General features: G+C 50.9%; 1 protein-coding gene across 12 annotated transcripts in view; it reads right to left on the minus strand.

Moving 5' to 3' along the window:
• CASKIN2 (CASK interacting protein 2) overlaps positions 1-20,595 on the minus strand; it is a 50,848-nt gene that overhangs the window by 20,557 nt on the left and 9,696 nt on the right. For 4 of the 12 annotated variants that reach the window (XM_021415115.1, XM_021415117.1, XM_021415116.1 and 1 more), the window contains exons 1-2: positions 9,348-9,543; positions 6,591-7,310 (exon numbers count right to left, since the gene is read on the minus strand). The exons of 1 other annotated variant lie outside the window; for it this stretch is intronic. In XM_021415115.1, the coding sequence (XP_021270790.1) occupies positions 6,591-6,684 (94 nt within the window). In that variant the 5' untranslated portion in view covers positions 6,685-7,310; positions 9,348-9,543. 7 more of the 12 variants (XM_021415110.1, XM_021415113.1, XM_021415109.1 and 4 more) reach the window with 6 other exon arrangements.

The raw sequence follows: 20,595 nt of genomic DNA on the forward strand, positions 1-20,595 counted from the left end.
ACATGCTGCACCAGGCCTGGGAAGCCACAGGAGCCACGTACCTGCCATGCGTACAGGTTTGCCTGGCTCCCTTATCTTGCCATTGAAGCAGTGCTGATTTGCTGCTCCAACCTCTCTCTCCCTTGGGTTGCAAACAGCTTGTGGTGACCGTGCATCCATCCTGCACACAGGGTGCTGCAGCCCAGGGCATTTCACAGGAGTGAGAGATGGGTGAGAACATCCGGCCCCTCCCCAGCAGGGTAAAGATCGCTTCAGCAGAGCCATTTCCAAGCAGGTTAGGCATCTCCAGACAGGTCTGTGACTCATCGGGACACCTTGGCGAGGCCAGGCAACGTTGCAGCCTGAGGTTCAGGCAGATCCTTGCCTCTCTAGCCAGGGTGTGATTCTGGGGGAATCTGAGGCACAATGTGGGGGAAGCAGCAAGCTTGCAGCTTCCACCCTTCAGCTCCCCACCCCCTGCCTCCTGCAGGAGCCAGAAAAGGTGGTTTATTGTTATTCAGTTTCTGCCCTTTCATACTTCTTCACTGAAGCTGTGTTTTGCCAGTGGCGGCCCCGAGACTGGCATAGGGCCAGGCCAGCCAAAGCACTTTTAAAAACAAAGCAGGGCGCGTGCATGCACACACACACGCACAGCACCAAGCACCTCTTTAACTCTTCCTGGCCTTCCCACGATGCTGCCATGCACTCCCAGCCAGCTGGGAACCATCTTCCTCAAGAGATGCTGTCAACTGCTGCTAGAATTCGATAGTTCTCCTTGTCCTGGAGAAAAGGTCTCACCCTCAGCCCAGGAGAGGTGGCAGGAGGCAAGCCGCTGGCATGGTTCAGTCCCTGGGGACAGCTTTGTCCGTGCTCCAAAGGGGCTAATGCCGATGGTGCAGAATACACTTTGGGCGGCTTTTCTAGGTTGCAGCCTGAGATCTTCAGCCTCACAAGGAGAATGTCAGAGCTTTTAAACCAGAGGCAGCTTCCCTCTGGGTGGCAGAAAGCCAGCAGCACAGACACATGTGGGGCAATGTCCAAGTACGTGGCAGAGGGTGAGGTGTGTAGGAGAGGTGGCTCCCAACATGCACCAGCCCTGTGCAGCACTTGGGCATTGCCAAGTCCTGTCCCTACTGCTCTGGGTTGGCAAAGAGCAGTCACCAGGACCGCCTGCTCCCTTCCAATGCCATGGGCAGACTGGGGAGGCTCGAATGATCCTGGGTTAGAAGATGACAGCGCACAGCTGCCACTCAGATCACCTCTATCCACCATGCACCACCTCCTTGCAGGGAACCCTGCGCCCTACAGCATGTCCCAGTTCGGCAAACAGAAGATGGGACACAAGTGTCAGCAATGTCCTTGCTGCTTCTCCTGCTCTGCCCTGGGGAGCACTGTCTCCATTACAGCCTGCACTCCTCCAGCAGCCAGGCACATGCTGTCCTGGGCTGCTAAGGGCTTCCCTAACTGCCTGTTTTGGAGCTACTAACATCCAAATCATGCCACGCTTCCAAGCCAGGCACCTGAAACAGCCTCTGCAGCTCTTGTAAGATGGAAGTAGAGCCCCAAGTCGAGGGCTGAGTCACCACAAGGTGCCTGAGTGGCAGAAATCCCTCTCCTGCTCTGAACCTCAGCTTCCTGCATGCTGTGCTTGGGATTGCTCTCAGCCTGCTTCTGATTCCCAGGAGAGACAGGCCAGTCCCCAGGCTGCACAAAGGTGAAGGCAGCAATGCCCCAAAGCAGCCCCCTGCACATCCCTTAGGGATAATTCCCCACACTTAAACCTTTTCTTCCTTTTCCTACTACTTCACTCAGACAGGAAGAAATGCAGCTGTAAGTGGCACAGGCTGCAGCAAGGTGTTGAAGACTGCAAAAGCACTTTCAAAGGAGGGGACAGAAATACAGACCCAGAATGCCGGTGATGTGGATCTGTGAACATAGGGTGCAGAGCGGGGCAGGACAATGGGGCCATATCCACCAGGCTGGGTGCTGAATCTGCTGCCTGCCATCCACCCCTGCAACGCTGTTTGCTGGTGGCTTATCTCTCATGCTTGGCACAGTGATGCTTTCCTGGACTCTGGGTGCACTGGTGGCAGCTGGGCCCCATTCAGGGCCAGCAGTGGCCCCTTTCCAAAGACAACAACTGTGAGAGGCCAGCTTTGAAAAGTGAGCGCGTGCTCACTGCTTTTGCTGCCGCTGCCCGTGTGGGGCTCTTTCTTCCCTGTGAGAAAAAAGAAATAGAAAGGGCTAAAACCCACAGCTGAGCTGGGACAGCCAACATTTGTGATAGTGATGGAAAAGAAGGTGAGAAAAAAAAACAACAAACCACTGAGCACACTGCAGGCTGGCACATGACTGCTGGAGGAGACTTCCCCAAGGGAGACCAGGAGCTGTGGGATGAGGAAAGGACAGAAGCCCTCCTGTGCTGTGCAGCTGCAGTCTCGCCACCATCCCTGAAGCAGGAAGGCAGCCGTGCTTGCAGGAGCCTTTGAAGCCTCCTTCTCCTCCTCCCGCCCACTGTGGGCTGGCTGGAAGCACATTTCAGCAGGCTGCGGGCAGTGAGCTTCCCAGCACAGGGCCACTGCCAGGTGGGCTCTCCTAGGCATGGTGCCTCTCCTCGCTCTGGGCTGGGTCTCAACAGGATGTAGAGCTTTGCCCAGTTCAGCAGGGCTCTGTGGCATCATTCACAGTGGCCCCAGAGCATGCCACAGGCTTTCCAAGCCTGCATGCAGCTGGCCCAGCCCGTCAGATCTACAGCACATGCAAATTGGAAGAAAGGACCATGGCAAGGATGCTTTGGAACTTATCTTGGAAACCCAGGCTTTGAGGAACATGTTGAGGGCTGCGTGTGGGCTTTGATGGCTGAGCCGGATCCAGTAGGCTGTGATGTTCAGTGCAGAATGACAACAGGCAAGGCGCCCAGCTGTCCTTTTGCCACCACCAGCTGGGTACGACAGAGCCGGAAATGGTAACAATGCTGCCCAAGGCAGGTTCCTGCTCTTCCCCACAGATGGACGACCCAAAGCTCCCTCCAGAACAGTCACAAACAGCATGGTGGGGATGGTGAGCTGGGCTCGTTGGCTGGTGCAAAGGCACATCCAACAGCATCACAAAGTAACTCCTGGATTGGCAAAAGCAGCGACTTTTACCGCACACAAACATGGGAACTGCTGCCATTGAGGCAAGGAGAAAGTCCTGCTGGACTCAGAGAGAGGGCAGGTGTTTCTGCTGAAAATGGGGACACCAAGCACCAGCAAAGGTTAACAAATAGCAGGCAAAATATTAAAGCTCACCCTTTTGAGCTTAAGCTGATACAGCTACTAGAGATTAAGAGGAAATTTAAAGGAGAGGGAGCAAATTATCCCACATCTGCCTGCTGCAGACTTGCAGCCAGCAGAGCCCACTCAGCATCACCCCACTCCTCAGCCAGATGGGTCACAACAGCATCCGCAGGCTGGCATTGGGGAAAAATTCACCGTGTCCCAGGCTGCCATCAGTGAGGTGCCAAGCTAGGCATGGGGATAAAGCCAAGGCTTCCTGCCAGGAGCTTTACTTGCATTTAACAGCCTGTTAGGTCACAGCCCAGATGGATCCAAATCCCAGGCACCCACGCCCTGCCCTTGATACATCTGAGGTCTGGGAGTTCCAAAAGCCCCAGTGCAGCTGCTGAAAAGGGGTCAGTGGCAGGCTGAGGCCAACCAGCCCTCCTACAGCACTGGGTGAAAACCCAGCAGGGCAGGCTTTACTCTCCATCCTTGAGTTTAGCATGAGTTTGCTCAGCTGTCGCACTTTCTTTGCACTTCATGCACATTCAAACAAAAAGCTTCACCACTCCCTTAAGAAAGGCAAACAGTGAGTCCAGCTCCTGTTCTCTTCCACAGCACCTCCAGTTCTAGGCTATCACCAAGGCGTTAAGGCTCACTCCTTGGACAACTCCCCCCCAGCAGCTGTCCCCACTGCCTGCCTCCTTCACCCCGATGTGGCTGCAGTGAGCTGGGATGGGGACATGGTCTGCGGGTCCCCATTGCCCCTTCTCAGGGACTCCTGCCACCCGGCACAGCTGCCCTGGTGCTTGCGCATTGTTAGTGAGCACAACCAGGCAGGGATGCGATTGATCGCCAGGGAGAAAGGCCAAAGCCGTGACGGGTCGTTTAACAATTTCAATTAAACTCTGCAGTGCTCAGACGCGGAGGGGAGGGGAGAAAGAGAGAGAAGGAAATTAAAAAGAAGGATGTTTCTATTGCTGCTCAGGGGAACCTCAACAAAGCACAGCCAGGGCAGTGGGAGCAGTCTCTCTCTCCTCTCCAGCTATGAGTGACCACGGCATCATCGCCATGTCCCCCTCCTGCAGGCAGGATGTCTGCCCATGCTAACTCTAATCCTCCCAACCCAAACTTTCTCTCTGCCCCTCCCTCCTCCACACCCCCAGCAGCTTTGCAATAATAGGTGCTGTGACCCACTTGTACAGCAGCGCTTGCGTGGGGATGAGGGCTGCGCACGGTGAATATTAAACAATGTGTCCCTGAAGCTCCCGCTACCGGGACTGGCACTTGATTCTTGCTTATGTGCGGTGACTTTTTTAGGCACAGGAAGTCCCGGAGGGCTAATCACAGTGATGGAGCTCTGAATCCATTGAGACAGCAGAAGGACTCTTAGAGGGATTTAAAAAAAAAAAATCAGCATCTCAGTCTGTCATATGGAAAAGACACTTTAACGAGCAACAAATGCTCTACTCACATGGCATGGGCAGGAGGAGGCAGAGGGAAGCATAAGGGATAGGCAGCAGTTGCCCCCCATGCAGTAGCTCAGGGCTTGCAGACAGTGCCTTTCCAGGGTCTGGGCTTTTTGCTCCCCCAATGTATATAGGAGTAATGTGAAAATAAGCATAGCGAAGGACCTGCTGACACTGCTTCAACAGGAGAGTTCAATGCACTCGTTCACGTGGGTGCCCCATGGCCAGGGGGAGGAAAGATGCCAGAGAAAACACAGACGGGCTTTAACAGGAAGAAAGATATTGGGTGAAGCAAGTGTAAACTCACCCCCCTGGCATGCAGGCAAGGAGAGCTGTGGGGGCCCCAAGCCTGCCCACACCGTGCTGACTGGCCACAGGACACCAGCTTGGCGACCCAGGCTGCATCTGCTGACATTATTTACTACCTTGGAGTGGCCTTCAGGCCTCCTGCATGAGCAAGTCCGTCTTGCTCCAGCCCTGAGATCTGCCCTACACAGGCTGCAGCCCCAAACAGGCACAGATCCTGAGCAGTGAGCACAGGCAAAGGCACCTGGTCCCGTCACCCAAGGAGGGGGCACCCAGCCTCCTCTGTGACAAAAGCAGGCTCAGGGCTGGCTCCAGTGGGAAATAGCAGCCCAGACAGATTTGCAAAGTTCTGGCCCCAGCCAAAGCCTTCCAGTAGCCAATCCTGGGGATTTTATCCCCATCTCACATTTTAAATCCCCAGCCTAACTCACGTTTCTCAGCACCAGCCTCTCTGCCCTGAGCTGCTCTGATTAAGAATTAGAGCTCTTTCTCCTGCCTGATTTTCCCCTCTCCCCCCAGTTTTTCCCCCCAGTTTTCCTGCAGAGACCCCTGAGACCCTCCCACAACATGCAGCCCCAATGAGAGTCATAGCCAGGAGGGCTCTCTGGGGAGATTTTATGAACACTTTGCTGCAGGGAGCCTATTCCAGATCTGTTTTGCCTGTACTTACTTCCCAGTCAGAGTCATCCCCGCAGGCTGCAAGCATGGGACAGGGATTTCTCCAGCCTCTCCTTGCCCAGAGTGGCTCCCACATCCCACACAGGAGCTGTGCAGCTTTCCCTGGTCACACACGGCAGACAAGTGCCCTTTTATTTACTTTTTCTAGTTTCCTTCTCTCCACAAGTTGCAAGCAGCAGCAAGAGCTCCTACTCATGAAACTCAGCTCTCTGCAAGCTCTGTAGCACCAGGTTGGCTCCTCCACGCTTTACACCCCCCGTTTCCTCTGTGAGTTGTCAGCTACCATCAAAACACCGGGGTCCTCCAGGACCCTCACAACACCAGTGGGAGCTGGGTCCTTAGCCCATCAAATTCTTAGCATGGGTCGAGCTTGCCATTTGCTTCAAGCCTGCTTACAGCTGACCTTCCCAAGCACACACGAAAGAAATCAGCACTGCTGAAGGGTTAAACATTACCAGACTGAAATTCAAGGCTTTACAATTGGTTCCAGTTGACTGGCTTGGATGATAATTTTTCACAAGATAAATACAAAGTAAGTGGCAATCGCTAAAGACCCCTTGTACCACATCCCCCCAGGCAGCTTCGTGGTCCCCTCTGTTGCTACTTCCCCTTCCCCGCTCACTACCCACACTTCAGGGCCCCTGGTCCCGATCCCAAAGGGCACCCAAGCCCTGCTGGGAGGATCATTTACAGCTCAGTCATTCATCAACACAGGCTGCATACACACCTCTAACCACAGCATAACTCTTCCACGTGGGTTCAAAGTCTGCACTAGCACCCCGGCTCAGATGCTGAAATGAGCCCCACACAGAGCCCATGGCCTCAGCTTGTAGCTCAGGACATGCAGTGATGCCCAAAGGAAGCCAGGAACCCAGCAGCCCCGCACACAGATACTCACTGCTCTTGGATGCTTTGATCTTGGCCACCAGCTTCTGCACACCAGGTATGTCCCCATTCTTCACAGCCTGGATCAGTTCCTGCTCTCGACCCATTGTAGACAGGTGGGAGGATCGGCACAGAAAGAAGAAGCCTTCAGATCCCAGTAGTTTATAAAGCCATGGAAATAAGTCTGTAAATCCTCAAAATATGCTTGGATAGGAGGTGAAATCCAGCAAGAAGAATGCCTTAAAATCCCACGGGACATAAAAAGTAGAAGGAAGAAGTCTCCCTGTCAGCAGCAGAAGTCCCTTTCTTCACTGCGAGCAGCAGGACCCAGATGGGGTTCGGCTGAAGAACATGCCATCCATTAAAACGAGAAGAGTTCAGTGCTGTGGGATCAGCTCCTGGCTGCCACAGAATGCTTTGAGACCAAATGAGGCAGCTCAGGGCAGGATGGCCAGTGGGGTCAGCATCGGGATGCTGCCAAACCTGTGCTGGACTCTGCAGCCCAGAGGTGCCTTGCTTTGCTCCCCTCGCCAGGCTCTGCCACGCTGATGAGTCCCTAATCCTTCCCAGAGGGATTACAGGCTTGTTGCCATCTGGAAGTTATAGATCCTTCCTCTCTGGTGCTCATTAGCCCTTTTGTTTCAGCATTCCTCTTAGAAACGGTGCTGCAGCCACAACGGGGAGCCCCGCACACAGACGAGCCCTGTTGCGGGCTGGCACAGCAGCCCAGGACCTGAGGAGGGGAAGAGCAGAGTCAGCCCTCAAAGACCATTTACCTCCTGGCTGGCACCGTCATGATAGCTTTTGTATCCACGCCGAAGAACAAATACTTTGACTATATTTAGTCTGGGCAGGACTTGGCTCATCCTTGTGTTAAAAGAAGAGGGAAGAACCTGTAGAGGAAGCCTCCTCTAGGGGGGCCACGGATGGACGAGTGGTGCTGCCACTGCTCCTTCCCTGTCCCCACAGCCCTTGGGGCTGTCCACGCTGCGCACTCCCCAACAACCATAAATGGGATCCAGGTCACTGCGACTTCTCCCTCTCCCCTCTGCCAATAGCAGCATCCAAGTAATGGAGCTGAGGTTTTGCCTAAGTCCTCCAGAGGCACTGAGACTGGCTGAACTTGCCCGGCACCTTTCCCATCTGGTACAGGGACAAATCCCAGTCCTCCAAGCTACCATGAAAGCTCAGTGCCCTGGGACCCAAGACATTCTTTATCCAATAAATGAATGCTCTTGGGCCCAAGTGAGCACTGCGTGCAAACCAGTAGCGTAACCATGCTTGGGGGAATGCAATCAAGCCTGTCCTAGCTGTACAGGGCATCCTGGAGAGGACCCAGGATCCTGCAGCCGTACATGTCTCCCAGCCCATGCTTTGCCCTGTGCCTGGGTTGCCCAAACAGGGCAGTGAGAAACTTGCTCGTGGTTCAGGGCTGTGCATCTGGCAGGCTACTCTGAAGCCCCAGGGACAAGCACACAAGCAGGAGGGCAGGCAGCCCACATGTGCCGTCTCCCTTTCCAAAGTGTTCACTCTCAGCCATTTACATAATGCTGGGTGCTGCTTCTTCTAAGCAATTGAGGTCACTATTTTGAGGACAGAACACATAGAAGGAGAGAGAGGGCAACAGTAGGAGAAGTCTGTCTTGTTCAGGGCCAAGAGCAGAAGAGACATCCCAGCACCTCATAGGACCCCACATCAAGCACAGCATTGCTCAGCCCACCTGCTGCAATACTGGGAGCTGCGGCCACCTGCAAGCGCAGATCCCCAGTACCGGGCTCCTCCTGCTCCAGCCCTTCCACAGAGACAATGCTCCAGTGCTGGTGTAGCTCCTGGGACAAGGCAATGGCCAGTTTCCCATACCAGGCTGAGGATTTATCCCCCTGTTGTCGTTCCCTGGGTCTCTGGGTTTGTTGACTGAGGACCCTCAGTGCTAGGCTGCCTGGTAGCTAGGTACCTGTTGCCAAAGCCCATGCACACATGGGTTAGTTATCACATCTCTGTACCATAGGGCACCCACACCAACTTACCTACAAAATTTTAACTGCTAGACTAACACCTTGCCACAAATAAATTGCTTCCCAAAGCCTCCTGCAACACTCTGTCTTCAAAACTACTTTATTTCATTTCATTCAGTGGACTGCATCCAACTCCACACCACTCTGCAAGCATAAGATACAGATATAGGACAGTTGAGGATATTTACGCATTTATTATCCATGCAGCCTCACCGAGAAAACAGCCTCATGCTGCTGCCTACCTCTCCTGGAACACACGAGACTCAACAAACAACTCTGAAGTACCGAGAGCTCTGAATACCGATCTCCACCTCTTCAGCGTCCCCAGAAAATAGCAGCAGCAAAGACAAGACTCGAGGAAGGCACAAAGCTGGAAAAACAACAGCAAACATCCCTCCCACCGGAGCAAAGCGAGGCTTCAGCCCACGAATCCACCTGGAGATCCGAAGTACCTGAAACAGTCCTACAGCCACGGGAAAAGGAGGAAGAGAAGGAAAACAACCACTAAACAATTTACTTAAGCGGAGAAGGAAAGATGCTAATGAGAGGTAGGCGCTAGCCAAAGGAACTCGGTGCGGAGGGGCGGGGGAGAACCTCACCTATCTCGGGAAGCCCCGCGGGGGCCCCGCTCCGCCTCCCACCACAGCCCTGTAATCCGGTGGTGCTCCGAGGAAGCTCTGCCCCACTTAGGGAGAACCGCCCCAAGTCCTGCGTGCTCCGTGTCCCGAGCGAGGCGGCTCCGCGGACCCACTCACCTGGGGGCGCTCGCAGCCCGCCGAGCCGCACCGCCTGGACGGGCCAAGCCGGGCAGACTAAAAGAAAAACCGCCAGGTAGCCCCAAGCAGCCGCTCCCCCGCTCGCAGGGCACTCAGCTGGGTCCCGTTCGGGCTGACCCCGTCCCCGCAGGAAATCCCTCCCCGGGCCGGCCTGATTGGAAAAAACCGGCGGGTTGTGCGGGCTGGGCAGGGCCAGGCTGGCTGTCACTCACTGTGATGCGCCGCCAGATTTGGGCAGGGGAAGGGCCGGGAGCTAGGTTCCCCGGTCGCGCTCCGCGGTCCCCGCCCCGGCTCTGCCAGCTCGGCTGCCAGCACGGGCCGGCTTCGAGCTCAGTCCTGTGATCCTGAAGGCTGCTGGACCCTTCCAAGACTGAAGCCCGCAGCGCCCCATCCCAGCCCCGCACTCATCCCGCTTTTTCGAAGCACTCTCTTCGCTCTTCCGAATTGCCCCCTTTTCTGCCAGCCCTCAGCAGAAAGAGCAGAGCAGAACCGAGCACTCCCACACAAGCACTGTTCTCTTAAAACAAGAGATTGCCTAATAAAGCTGGACAGCTTTTGCTGCATGATACCACAGGATTACCAGGATCTGATCAGATTAAAAACACACAGAAGCTTTGATTTTATTCACTAAGTGCCTAGGCCACAGCCCAAGGGGAGGTGCAGGCATCAATTAGACCCAAACACTACCCCAAAAGAGGGTTCCTTGAGCAATCCCACTGGGTGAGGGGCAGGGGGGGAATCCACGCAAGGAGGAGCTGATGCTTCCAGAAACACCCTGCCTCATGAGTTCAGGAATAAAGAGATCATTATGCACATCTAATTATAAATGTCAACATTTTACAGCTTCTGCATTGAAGCATGAAGCCCTAAGTAGTCCTGCTAGGAAGCACTGGGAAATGAAAGGTTTTGTTATTCCTTCTGTGAGTTTTGCCAGAGTTTGTAAAGCCCATTGACATTTATAATAATCCCCTAAATTTATGTAGCACCTTTTGTCCTTTTAAGGATCTTAATTAGGCTTAGCAGCATCCTGAGCACAGACTGAACCCGCTTTTCAACGAGTAGCCCAGACCCTGCTTTGTAACAGGTCCCACATCACTGCTTTGCAGAGGGTAGGACTTCACCTCCACCCCTCCATACCATGGTTAAACCACGTGTGTTCCACGAGTATTCCCACCCAAAGGTTCAGCAACACAGACATTGTTAAAGCTAGGTCATTTAGGCTTTAATCTCTGCAGTCACGCACACCCTTTGAGTAGGGGGTGCCACAGGGAAGTTCACCCCAGCTTCCTGGATATCTACAGCTTTTGAACACAAAACCATGTTCAGGCACACCTAACCCCGCAATCTAAGCCCTGCGCTCCTGAGTTCCAGCCCTGGCAGCAGACAAGCAGAGGAGGGTTAGCCTCAGCAGTCCTGATTTCCTACCATGTATCTCCCAGCTTTCATTTAACTCTTCGGGGTTAAACAGCTCCTCAGTCAGTGATCCACAGCACACAGACCTGCTCATGGCTGCAGCCCTCTCTGTCTTGCAGGGGTAACAAAGCCCTGCTGTAACACTCATTTCTACCTGTCCCCAGATCAGTGGATTAGGTAATTGATTGAATTGCCACTACAGAATTAAAAAAAATCTTTTGTAACGCTGCAATTTCTCTGCCCAGGAACAAGTTGTACTTTAAGAACAGGAGCTTCTGGGTCGGGGGCAGCCCCAGGAGAGTGGCAAAGTGCCCGGCCCTGCCCTAAGCCGCCGCACCCGTTGCGGAACGCGTCCCAGCAGCACCGAACCGCGGTCCCACCGGGCAGGTTTGCACCCAGCGGCTGCTGCCCGGGCCGAGCTTCTTGGGGCAAGGACCCTGCTCCTCGGGGCGATGTTGCCATCTAGAGGCCCACGCTACAATGATCGTCTTGTTGCACGCTGTTGGGAAGGCGTTTTTGTTTTTCATTCAAGGCAGCCTATAAAAGCAGCATTTTGGGGTAGGAACTGAGCGGGAGGAGGACGTATCCTGCTTCTCCCGTTGGGATGTTTGACTTAAGACATCCCTGCACGATGCTTTGCCAGCTCTCCCCAGCCCATGTCTTCAGCAGCTGAAGAATGACTGGAGCTCAGCATGGTTCTTTTCACAGCACCAGCAGCTGTTCAACTCCCCCTCTCCTCTCCGAGATTTACCTTTACAGTTTCCAAAACAAAACATTGTAGATGCTGCCAGGGAGAGAAGGGGTCCCACTGGCTCAACAGCATCTGCAGCAGCTCTCCTGTCAGCACCAGCTCTGTCAGGGGAGGCCACAATGGACACAGATGTGCAGACTGAGGATGCAGAGCTCCCACTCCCATCTGTTTTGATAACGAAGCTCAGAAGCAGACAAAGATTCGTCCTAAGAGCTAAAAAGCAATCTTGCTTCGTTCTAAAAGCTAAAAAAAGCAGAATTTTGCCCCTAATTTTGCCTTAATTTTGCCTCAGTTTTGCCCTTTGCATTCTCCACCAAAAAATGTCAAACAGTTTACGGGCGTTCGGCCCGGTTCCATGACAAAGGGGACGGGGGGCCCATGCCCCGGGAAAAAGGGAAAAAGGGAAGGAGATGGCCCTGAGAGCAAAGAACAGTGGCAACAATCTGAGGAGAAACAAACTAATTTACTAAATATGATATCGGAATGCAAAACAACACACTATAATACAATATAATTACAATTTAAGCTGATAAATCCAATACAGAGAGAATGTCCCAAAATCAAGGTAGGCCTTACTCTACTACCAACGATAAGACAGCTGGAGAGCGAGGTGCTGCCAAGACGAGAGATGGTGGAAAAAGGGACGAGGTCTTGTGATCTGCAAGTTTTTATACTGCGAGCTTTTATCTTTTCCCTCCCGCTGGAAAATGGTAACTGAGGAGAAAAGTACCGTGGGGACTGTAGTAGTCCTTCTCTTCTGAGAACCAGGTACATCCACTACATGATGTTATGATGTGGAATACCAATAACCGAAAAAATCACAAAACCGTGACACTCATCTGCAGAAGTCCAACTTAGAAAGCAGCAGCCCCACCCATAGAGGAGCTGGCAGTAGGGCCACAGAGGCCTAGACATCTGAAACATTTTAAGTATGTTATGAACCAGCTGGACAGCATTGCACTACTCCTGCTTGCTCCCTGCTCAGCTGCAGCTCAAGCTCTTCTGTTTGCTGCTGCTGCCCAAAAGCTCCCACTCATGCTTGGGCATGAGGAGGCTCAGACCCCCATGGAAGCAACACTATATCTCTGCAGGCAGTGTTGCTTTCCCCAGACAGGAGCACAGATACTGCTGCTAAGACACTTGGTGGAGGTGAGGCAGTAATTGCCCTTTGCAGAGCTGGTGGTGATAGCGGCATAAACAAGAGGTGAAGTCAGTGTCCACTTGGTAAACAGGACTTAAGAGATTCAGGTCTTACAGCAAAGAATCACCTTCGTACACGCGACCACAGATAACAAGCCCTTGTTTCTCCTTCACCAAGCTCAGAAGCATAGCTCAGCTCTCTCCCTGTATCACTCTGCTGGAGACCAGTACGGATCACTCAAAAAGCAGCTCTGCAGCCTCATCCCAAGTATATGAGCTGGAAGCTACAGCCTGCACCTTTCTCTGCCCATCACAGCAATCCCTTCCCTACATCTGCATGGGAACCCAGGCAGGAGCAGCCTTTATATTTGCCAGCACTCAGCTGCCACTGGACTCACCTTTCCATAGCACATGCTGGTGCTGCTCCTGCTCCTCTCCCCTTCCCGTCCACCTGCTTTCCTCATCCTTCAAAAACTGTTCATGCCAACTGCCACCTCTTTCTGTTCCTGTGCCTTTCCTCCTCTGAGGAAATTAAAGATAATGCCCCCCCCCCCTTTTTTTTGTTGCCCGAGTCCCTGTTTAACATTCATTGCACGTGCTTGCCCTGATTCAAAACAGGATTAGACTTTCTGTTGCTTTGATGTCAGTTAGGCTTTGCACCTAAGGCAGAGTGGGAAATAAACTGTCCGTTACCAAACCTCCTGGGTGCTGTCCATCCACTTGCACCCATACTGGACATGAAGATAAGGCACATTCACCTTCACAGAGCAGACTCTCTTCCAGGACCAACCTCACTCCGCAGTGCCAGCCACATGCATTCCCTGTGCTGTGTGTTACTCCCTGGGAACAACTGATAGCCACTTCAACTGTTAACAGCCACCACTGTGTAGGTGGAACAGCTCCCATCAGGAGGGAAGTGCAATTCATCATAGGAAAACACAACTTTGACTGTCAGCATATATTGCAGCTTACAGCTGCCATGCAGCAGAGTGTGCAGGCCACGGGCATCATTTCAGTAGAGATCACTGCTTGGTGCTCCTGCTGGGAATACCTTGAGCTGCTCTGGGATGGCTAAGGTAAAAAAAAAAGTGTATCTCTTCTCTGTAGCATGCCACTCATGCTACATGAGCACAGCATAGTCATAGAAACAGGCACTTCCTTCTGCTGTCAGGCCTGTGTATCGCCCCGTGGAGGGCACAGACTTAGGGTTGTTTGTTTTTTTTTTTAAAAGTACCAGTACCCCCTGCTAATTCCAGAACCAAGCATCTGCCTGAAGCAGGTAAGGAGCTTGTTACGGACAAGCTCACATTATCCCCAACAGTTTTGCCTTGCCTCCGAGACATTGTTCCTTGAGTCTAGTGGTATCCAAACTAGCCCAGAGCACTGTTGAGAGCTGGGCAAAGTGTCACTTGTCTCTATCCCACACTGATCTTACAGCAGAATTAAAGAGTCTTTTTACACAGGATACTGCAGCACCATGACCAGGGCTGGCGTGTGATGGTAGATCCTGCTCACACAGGACCACCTAGTCCTGGAGTCTGCTGGGGATCACAAGCAGTGGTGTCTGCTCCCTGTGTCAGACCTGGTGCTCCAGCTCCATTCTCATTTGAGCTTCACCCACACAGGCAATCAAGTCTCCGCTGTGTGACACTAGGCCTGGAGACTGCAGATGTTTGGGTGCACCTGGAACCATTGCATAAGCTTCCACCAGTTGTCTGGGAGAGCAGCTCTGCAACAAATACAGCTCAGCTATGGCTGAGATCTGCTCCCCAGCCCTGTCCATGTGGAGAGAGCACAAGTGCTTGCAAAGCAGAGCTGGGGGCCATCTAAGCTCTCCCCAGATCTAGCAGCTGTGACCTCTGTTACCCACACCATGTCACCCTGCTGCAGCTCCAGCTGGAGGTTGCCTTAAGCCAGGACCTTGGGCATCCTCCAGGATTGCCCAGGGACTCAGGAACACCCCTGCAAACAGCATAGTGTCTAATCCATTTTGCCTAGTGCACACACATGGACTTGATTAATGTCAGAGATGAGCTCCATCCATCATCAGGGATGAAAGGAGATTAGCTCCACACCATGCGTGCCTCACGTTGATCTCATTCTCCAGGTCTCTTCATTAACAGTGTGGCCACCTTATCTAGCAGGCCAGGAAACATGAATATCCAGGCTGACATGAGATGAAGGGAAGCTCAGGCACTCGGGCTGCAGCATGCCACCATCAGAGCCATGCTGGCAAGCCCCAGCCAGCCCTGTGATCTGTTCTCCCTGTCCCCAGTACTCCATGCCTCTCCGCACCCTCTGCTCCTCCCTGCCAGCCATCCTCTGCCTTGGGGGCAGGCAGCAGGGAGAGCAACCACCAGGTCACTGATGGATCACTGCAAGAATGCAGCACAGAAAGCCACAGTCAGGGTCTATTTCCCCCTGTGGGCAGCAGGGGGGATATCACTCTCCATCAGCAAAGGGAATTCAGAAAAGCCTATTTGGAGGCCTGATGTAACCCAGACAAATACCCTGCCCACGGCTGCAGCTGACCAGCAATGCCTGCTTGGCCAACCTCTTCCTGGGAGGACACACTTGTGAAGTAGATGCAGCCGATTAGCAGTGCCATCTGGACGGGGTCCAGCTCCTGTCCCTGGCTTGCTGATGACGCTTCATTAACAACTCTCTCCTTTCAGCTCCTGTCTCCTCAGCTTCTGCTGTGATCAGCTGGGCTGCAGTTTTGTTGCCCTGGGTTTTTTCCAAGTGGAAATTTCTCATTTAACAATCAGGACACAGAGAAAGAGACAGAGGAAGGAATTTCTAGGAGATGAAAGGGCAGGATTAAGGACACCGCTTTCACTTTGTTATGCCTCTAGTGCAGTTAAGTATATTCTTTCAGGAGGAAGTTTTAATTCACTACATTTTTCTGACAGGAAAGGAACCTGCATCTAGAGATAGCTCTGGTTTCTTGAGTCTGGTAGAAGCTCCAGCTGCCATGTCAGCAACACAGATTCATATGCATGCACTCTTACACAAAAGATCTCAAATCGCTTTACAAAGGCTCTGTCACCCCAGTCTGGGAAATAAGGCACAGAATTAAAAAGCAGACATAAGCAAGGCTACTGTGCACGCTGCCAGCAGAAAGAGGATCTGAGTGCACCAAACTGAAATGCCTCAAGATTTGGGAAGGGGTCTTTGCATGTAGGCTTAACCCAGAGCAGAAGACAGTAGAAATATCTCCAGTGCCTTCCAGAGGAGCTACCCCTCGCACACACCAGGAAAATCGGGGTAGAGGAGAGAAAAAGGCCTGGTGGCAAGCTAGGACATTTAGAAAGCATAGGACTGATACATCTACATCCTCTCTACCACTGCAAAACCATTCAGGAATCAAGTCAATCAAAAATAACATTTTGGGTTGATTTCTAATCCAGATGAGCTCTCTCCAAGCATTTCAAATCAACCAGCAAAATGGCCTACTTCTGGTTTGTTTAACTCTTCTGTTGAAATTTGCATCAAGTCTGAAAGACAGAATCACCTCAGAAAGCATCCTGTTCCACACAATGGGACATGGTACCCGNGAAATTTGCATCAAGTCTGAAAGACAGAATCACCTCAGAAAGCATCCTGTTCCACACAATGGGACATGGTACCCGACCTGCCCACTCCAGCCCCCTGCATCCCAACCTTATTCTTTTCTGCAGCTCAGCTTTCTGTGGAGACTTGCACACAAGAGACCAAAAACCCATAACAGTCTCCAGGGCAAGTCTCACATCATCTTATGCTATAGCAGTAACTTCTCAAATAGAAACATCTCATCTGACCCCTCTGAGAATCCCATTTGCCTTTTGTAAAGCCATGTTAAACAGGCAGCTCATAGCAAACCCACGCACGTCATTCTCCTCTCCTGTCTTCCTACCTAATGAACTCCCAGCTGATAAACAAGTGCTTACTGCTGCTGCTGAATGTACGCCTCTGCTCTCAGCCCCATGGTTGTTAATACTAAGTGGCTTACGATTATTGTTTTCATAGGTGGCCATCATTTTCCTTTTTCATTGTCCTTCTGAAAGGTTCCCACCTCTTCTACTGCCTGCAACCCGCCAGACATCTCTGCGCTCAGCACAGAGCACATATGGCCAATCTACCCAGGGAACAGAAAAGAAACATCTGACTGCTACAGAGCTCCAATGGCCAACTGAGCCAAGCCCTGCCCCGAGCTTGCAGGTCCACACTAGGAGGATTTTCCACCCAGTGCTGTCAGCACTCACAGCCTCCCTCTCAACACAAGACTCCAGTGTCAGTTGTGATTCATTCCTTATTTTACAAGTGTTGTGCCTCTCCACGTCTTCTCGAACTTAAGAATTTCCTGGGAGACACTGTATAGCAAATGCTTTACTGGACTCAGGTAGATTCAGTGTATTGCAGCTCAGAATCTCAGCTATTACTACTTCCTTCTCTCCTCTCCCTGCTCAGAACCAGATAGCAGGATTGCAGTACCTGGTTATAAAACATCACCTTTTTTTTTTAAATATATAAACAGCTTTAGCATAAATCCTTGTGCTTGGATTTGCAGTTTCATGCGACAGCTCTTTCCAGTGGAGTTTCTCTCATCTCTGACTTAAACCTCTCAGGCTTTTCAGTTTTACTTCATCTCAGATCTGCTATATCCACTTTCAAGTTCAACAGCATTGTCATCCTCACTGAAAAAGGTAGCAGAGCAATCATTTGAGTGTTGGGCAGACATCTATTCTTGTTTAGTCCTCCCATTATTTCATGCAGATGAACCTTTCTCTCCTCTTGAGCACACTTATCCACAAGCTACAGATGTGAACTCATGTTCCCCCCCCCCTTTCAGGCTCAGGAGGAGTTCAAGTTACACCTGTCTCTCCCTTATGCTAACACCCGTTAGAAGAAAAGAAGCAACACAACCAACGCCACATCCTGCAGCTGGATTTGCCTCCCTCAGTGCTCCTAGCTGTTTCTGTTCGACACTGAGCACTGCCTGCAGCTTCTTAACTTCTGCAGCAGGATCTGCCTGTTCACTGAGTGCACGCACATCTGCAGCCCTGAGCTCTGCGTGATGGTCATGGACAGCCTGCAAGGCTCTCTGCTTCCTCATCACAGGGCAAGCTCTACTTGGTCCCTCCCTGTTGTTTTTGGCTGTGCTTTCATTTCTGGGGTCCTCTAACCTTTAGCAATGAAAATAAAACTACAGAAAGCTGCTGTCTTGGACTTTGGCTCACTGTAAGTAGCCAGAATAGGCAGACGCTGAAGGCTAAAACCTCAAGTTAGCAGCATGGGACTGGAATTAGCCAGAACTGACCTGCAGCTCAGATCTTTCAGCAGGAGGAAGCCTGCAGGGAGAGGTGGTGGTTATCAAGCTTTGGATAAAAATCCACTTTATGCTAATTAATTAGAAATCCAGCATGGATAGCAAGAGTGTTTAAGTAATTGCTTAGCTAGATGTTATGGCATGTGTGATTTTACTGAGCAACTAAGAATTCACTCTGCTGTGTTCATTAGAAATGCTGTGCAAGAAAAAGCATCAGAGCTGGGAAATCAGGATTTTGCTCACAGCTCAGCCTCAGGCCAGTGTTCCATGTTCATTAACATCAGCTTGGGGCAGTACCAAATCACAGGTTAGCACTGATTTCATTCAAATCAGGCATAAGATGACAGAAGCTTCTTCCCAATCACCCATTACTTACATGAAGTGCATATCTAGACCAATGACAACACCTGAGTTACTATCAAGTTGCCTTGACAAAACTATTATCAGCCTTACAAAAAATAGTAAAAATTAAATATTTTCAGCACACCTCCCTCTGTCGCACTACAAACTACTGTGCTGGTATAATCACTACAGGAAGAGGTACAAGATGCAGCCCAAGCGAGCACTGTTGTGGAGGCAATTTCTGCCTTTTTTATTAAAGCCTCAAGCTCAGCATGTGGCTTTAGGGAAATTGTTTAGCTTAGCCATATGCCATTTTCCTTCCCCGTGAATGAGAAGTTTCTAGGAAGAAGGGAGGCAAAACAGATCAGTAGTCCATAAACACTTTAACAGTTTCACCTGAAAATTAGGAACTGAGGCTGCAGAGTGACAGCAGTACTCGAGTAATCAGCCAGCATGGAAGGTCAATGCTGAGTGTCTAATATCCTGAATTAAATCATGCCTACACCTAATGCCACTGCAAGGGCTAAACTTTTAGGCTACTGGATTGATACAAGGAAAGATCAAGTATTAAGCAGAGACCCATCCTCAGAATTCAGAGTTGCAAATAGAGACCAGCGAGTTACAGAGAAGGATTTGCAACTTGGCTCTTATGTAAGACTCCTCTTTCCAGAGTGCAAATCAGAGTAGTAGCCAGGTGCTAAATAAATATTTAGCAAGTGACAAAGACTTCATCTAAAAAGAAAGTATTTGGTGAAACAGCTGGGGGAAGGTTCCAGCAGTGTGGTAACAGAAGTAGGTGCTGTGTTCTGCTCCCAGGGATGTTTGCATAAGACAGGATCTCCAGCTGGGAGAGAAGCAGGAAATACAACTCATTGCTGAAATGCAAGAGCCTTTCAGGGTTAAGCCACTGCTAAACAAGCCAGATTCATTCCCAAGTCACAGAACTTGCCCAGAAGCAGCTTTGAAAGATTACTGTCTTTGTAACAGTGATATTCAGAGTCATAGTTATTCTCACTAACAAGAAGGGTGTGGTTGAAGTGGTGAAGGTTGAAGGCAGCCTTGGTTGCAGCAACCACGAAATGGTGAAGTTTAGGATCTCACGTGGCAGGAACAGAATACCAAGCAGAATCACAACCCTGGACTTCAATAGGGCCAACTTTGGCCTTTTCAAGTAATTGCTAGGGGAAACCCCATGGGACAGGGTACTTGAAGGTAAAGGGGCCTAAGATAGTTGGTTAGCATTCAAGGACCACTTCTTCCAAACTCAAGATGAGAGCACCCCAACAGGTAGGAGGTCTGATACAGATACAGATTTATGAAGCTCCATGTATACATTTACTTATAAATTAATAATTGGCCACTGCTTAAATGTTAATTACTATATCTCTCTTACAAGAGAAAAACATATTTTCAAGGGGTTAACACCTCAGCCTTCCTTGTGTAGAAATAGTTAGTACAACTACTCAGCTACATCACAAGTCCCTTGAGTGCTTGTCCTGCTGTGGTTTCCAGCAGATGAACACTCAGAACTAGTCCTTCAGTGAGCTGCTGTCCCCAAGCGTTCAGTCAAATAACAAGTTGATTGCTGGTGACAGTGAGCTCTGCACACAGCTGGGCTGCATATCATTGATGCTACAGTTACTAGTCCTCAGCTTTGGTCCAACTCTTCCATTACACTAGGCCAGTTTTATAGGAGCCATCCCTTCCTTGGATGAAGAACTTTTATAGATTATTGACTTGAAAAAAAAAAGAAGAAAGGAAACTCAAACCTTGTCGGAGCCTAGCTGTAAAGACTCAGTAATAAAGCAATCACACAGCCATGAGGGTGAAGTGAACCCAGAGCACTGAGGTGTGGAGTTGTCATTGCAGCTACAACACGTACACACCAGGAATGGATAGAGTGGCTATGATGCACCCTGCCCTTACAGCTGAGAAGGAAGAGTTACAGTGCTCCTTAAACGCGAAGTGAACAGCAACACTTGAGACTGCAAATTAAGAAGTGACTAAATTTAAATATCAGGTTCATCCTTTGAAAACTATAAGATAGCTCTCCCCCAGAAAAATGGAGCAGCATGTTGTCTATGCAAGGAATGTTTGGAGTGGCAACTGTCTTTCAGTTTTCCCACACAAGCACTCAGAACTAGATTAGGCACAGTTACACAAAGGAACTCACTGCACATAAAACTGTTTATAGTAGCTCTTCTGCCTTAGTTTCATTAACACAGTGCACAAATGACAGCTTGTTTTGCAGTAATAATCCCATGTAGATGAAC

This window comes from Numida meleagris, chromosome 17, assembly GCF_002078875.1.
Source record: "Numida meleagris isolate 19003 breed g44 Domestic line chromosome 17, NumMel1.0, whole genome shotgun sequence".
Classification (NCBI taxonomy): domain Eukaryota; kingdom Metazoa; phylum Chordata; class Aves; order Galliformes; family Numididae; genus Numida; species Numida meleagris.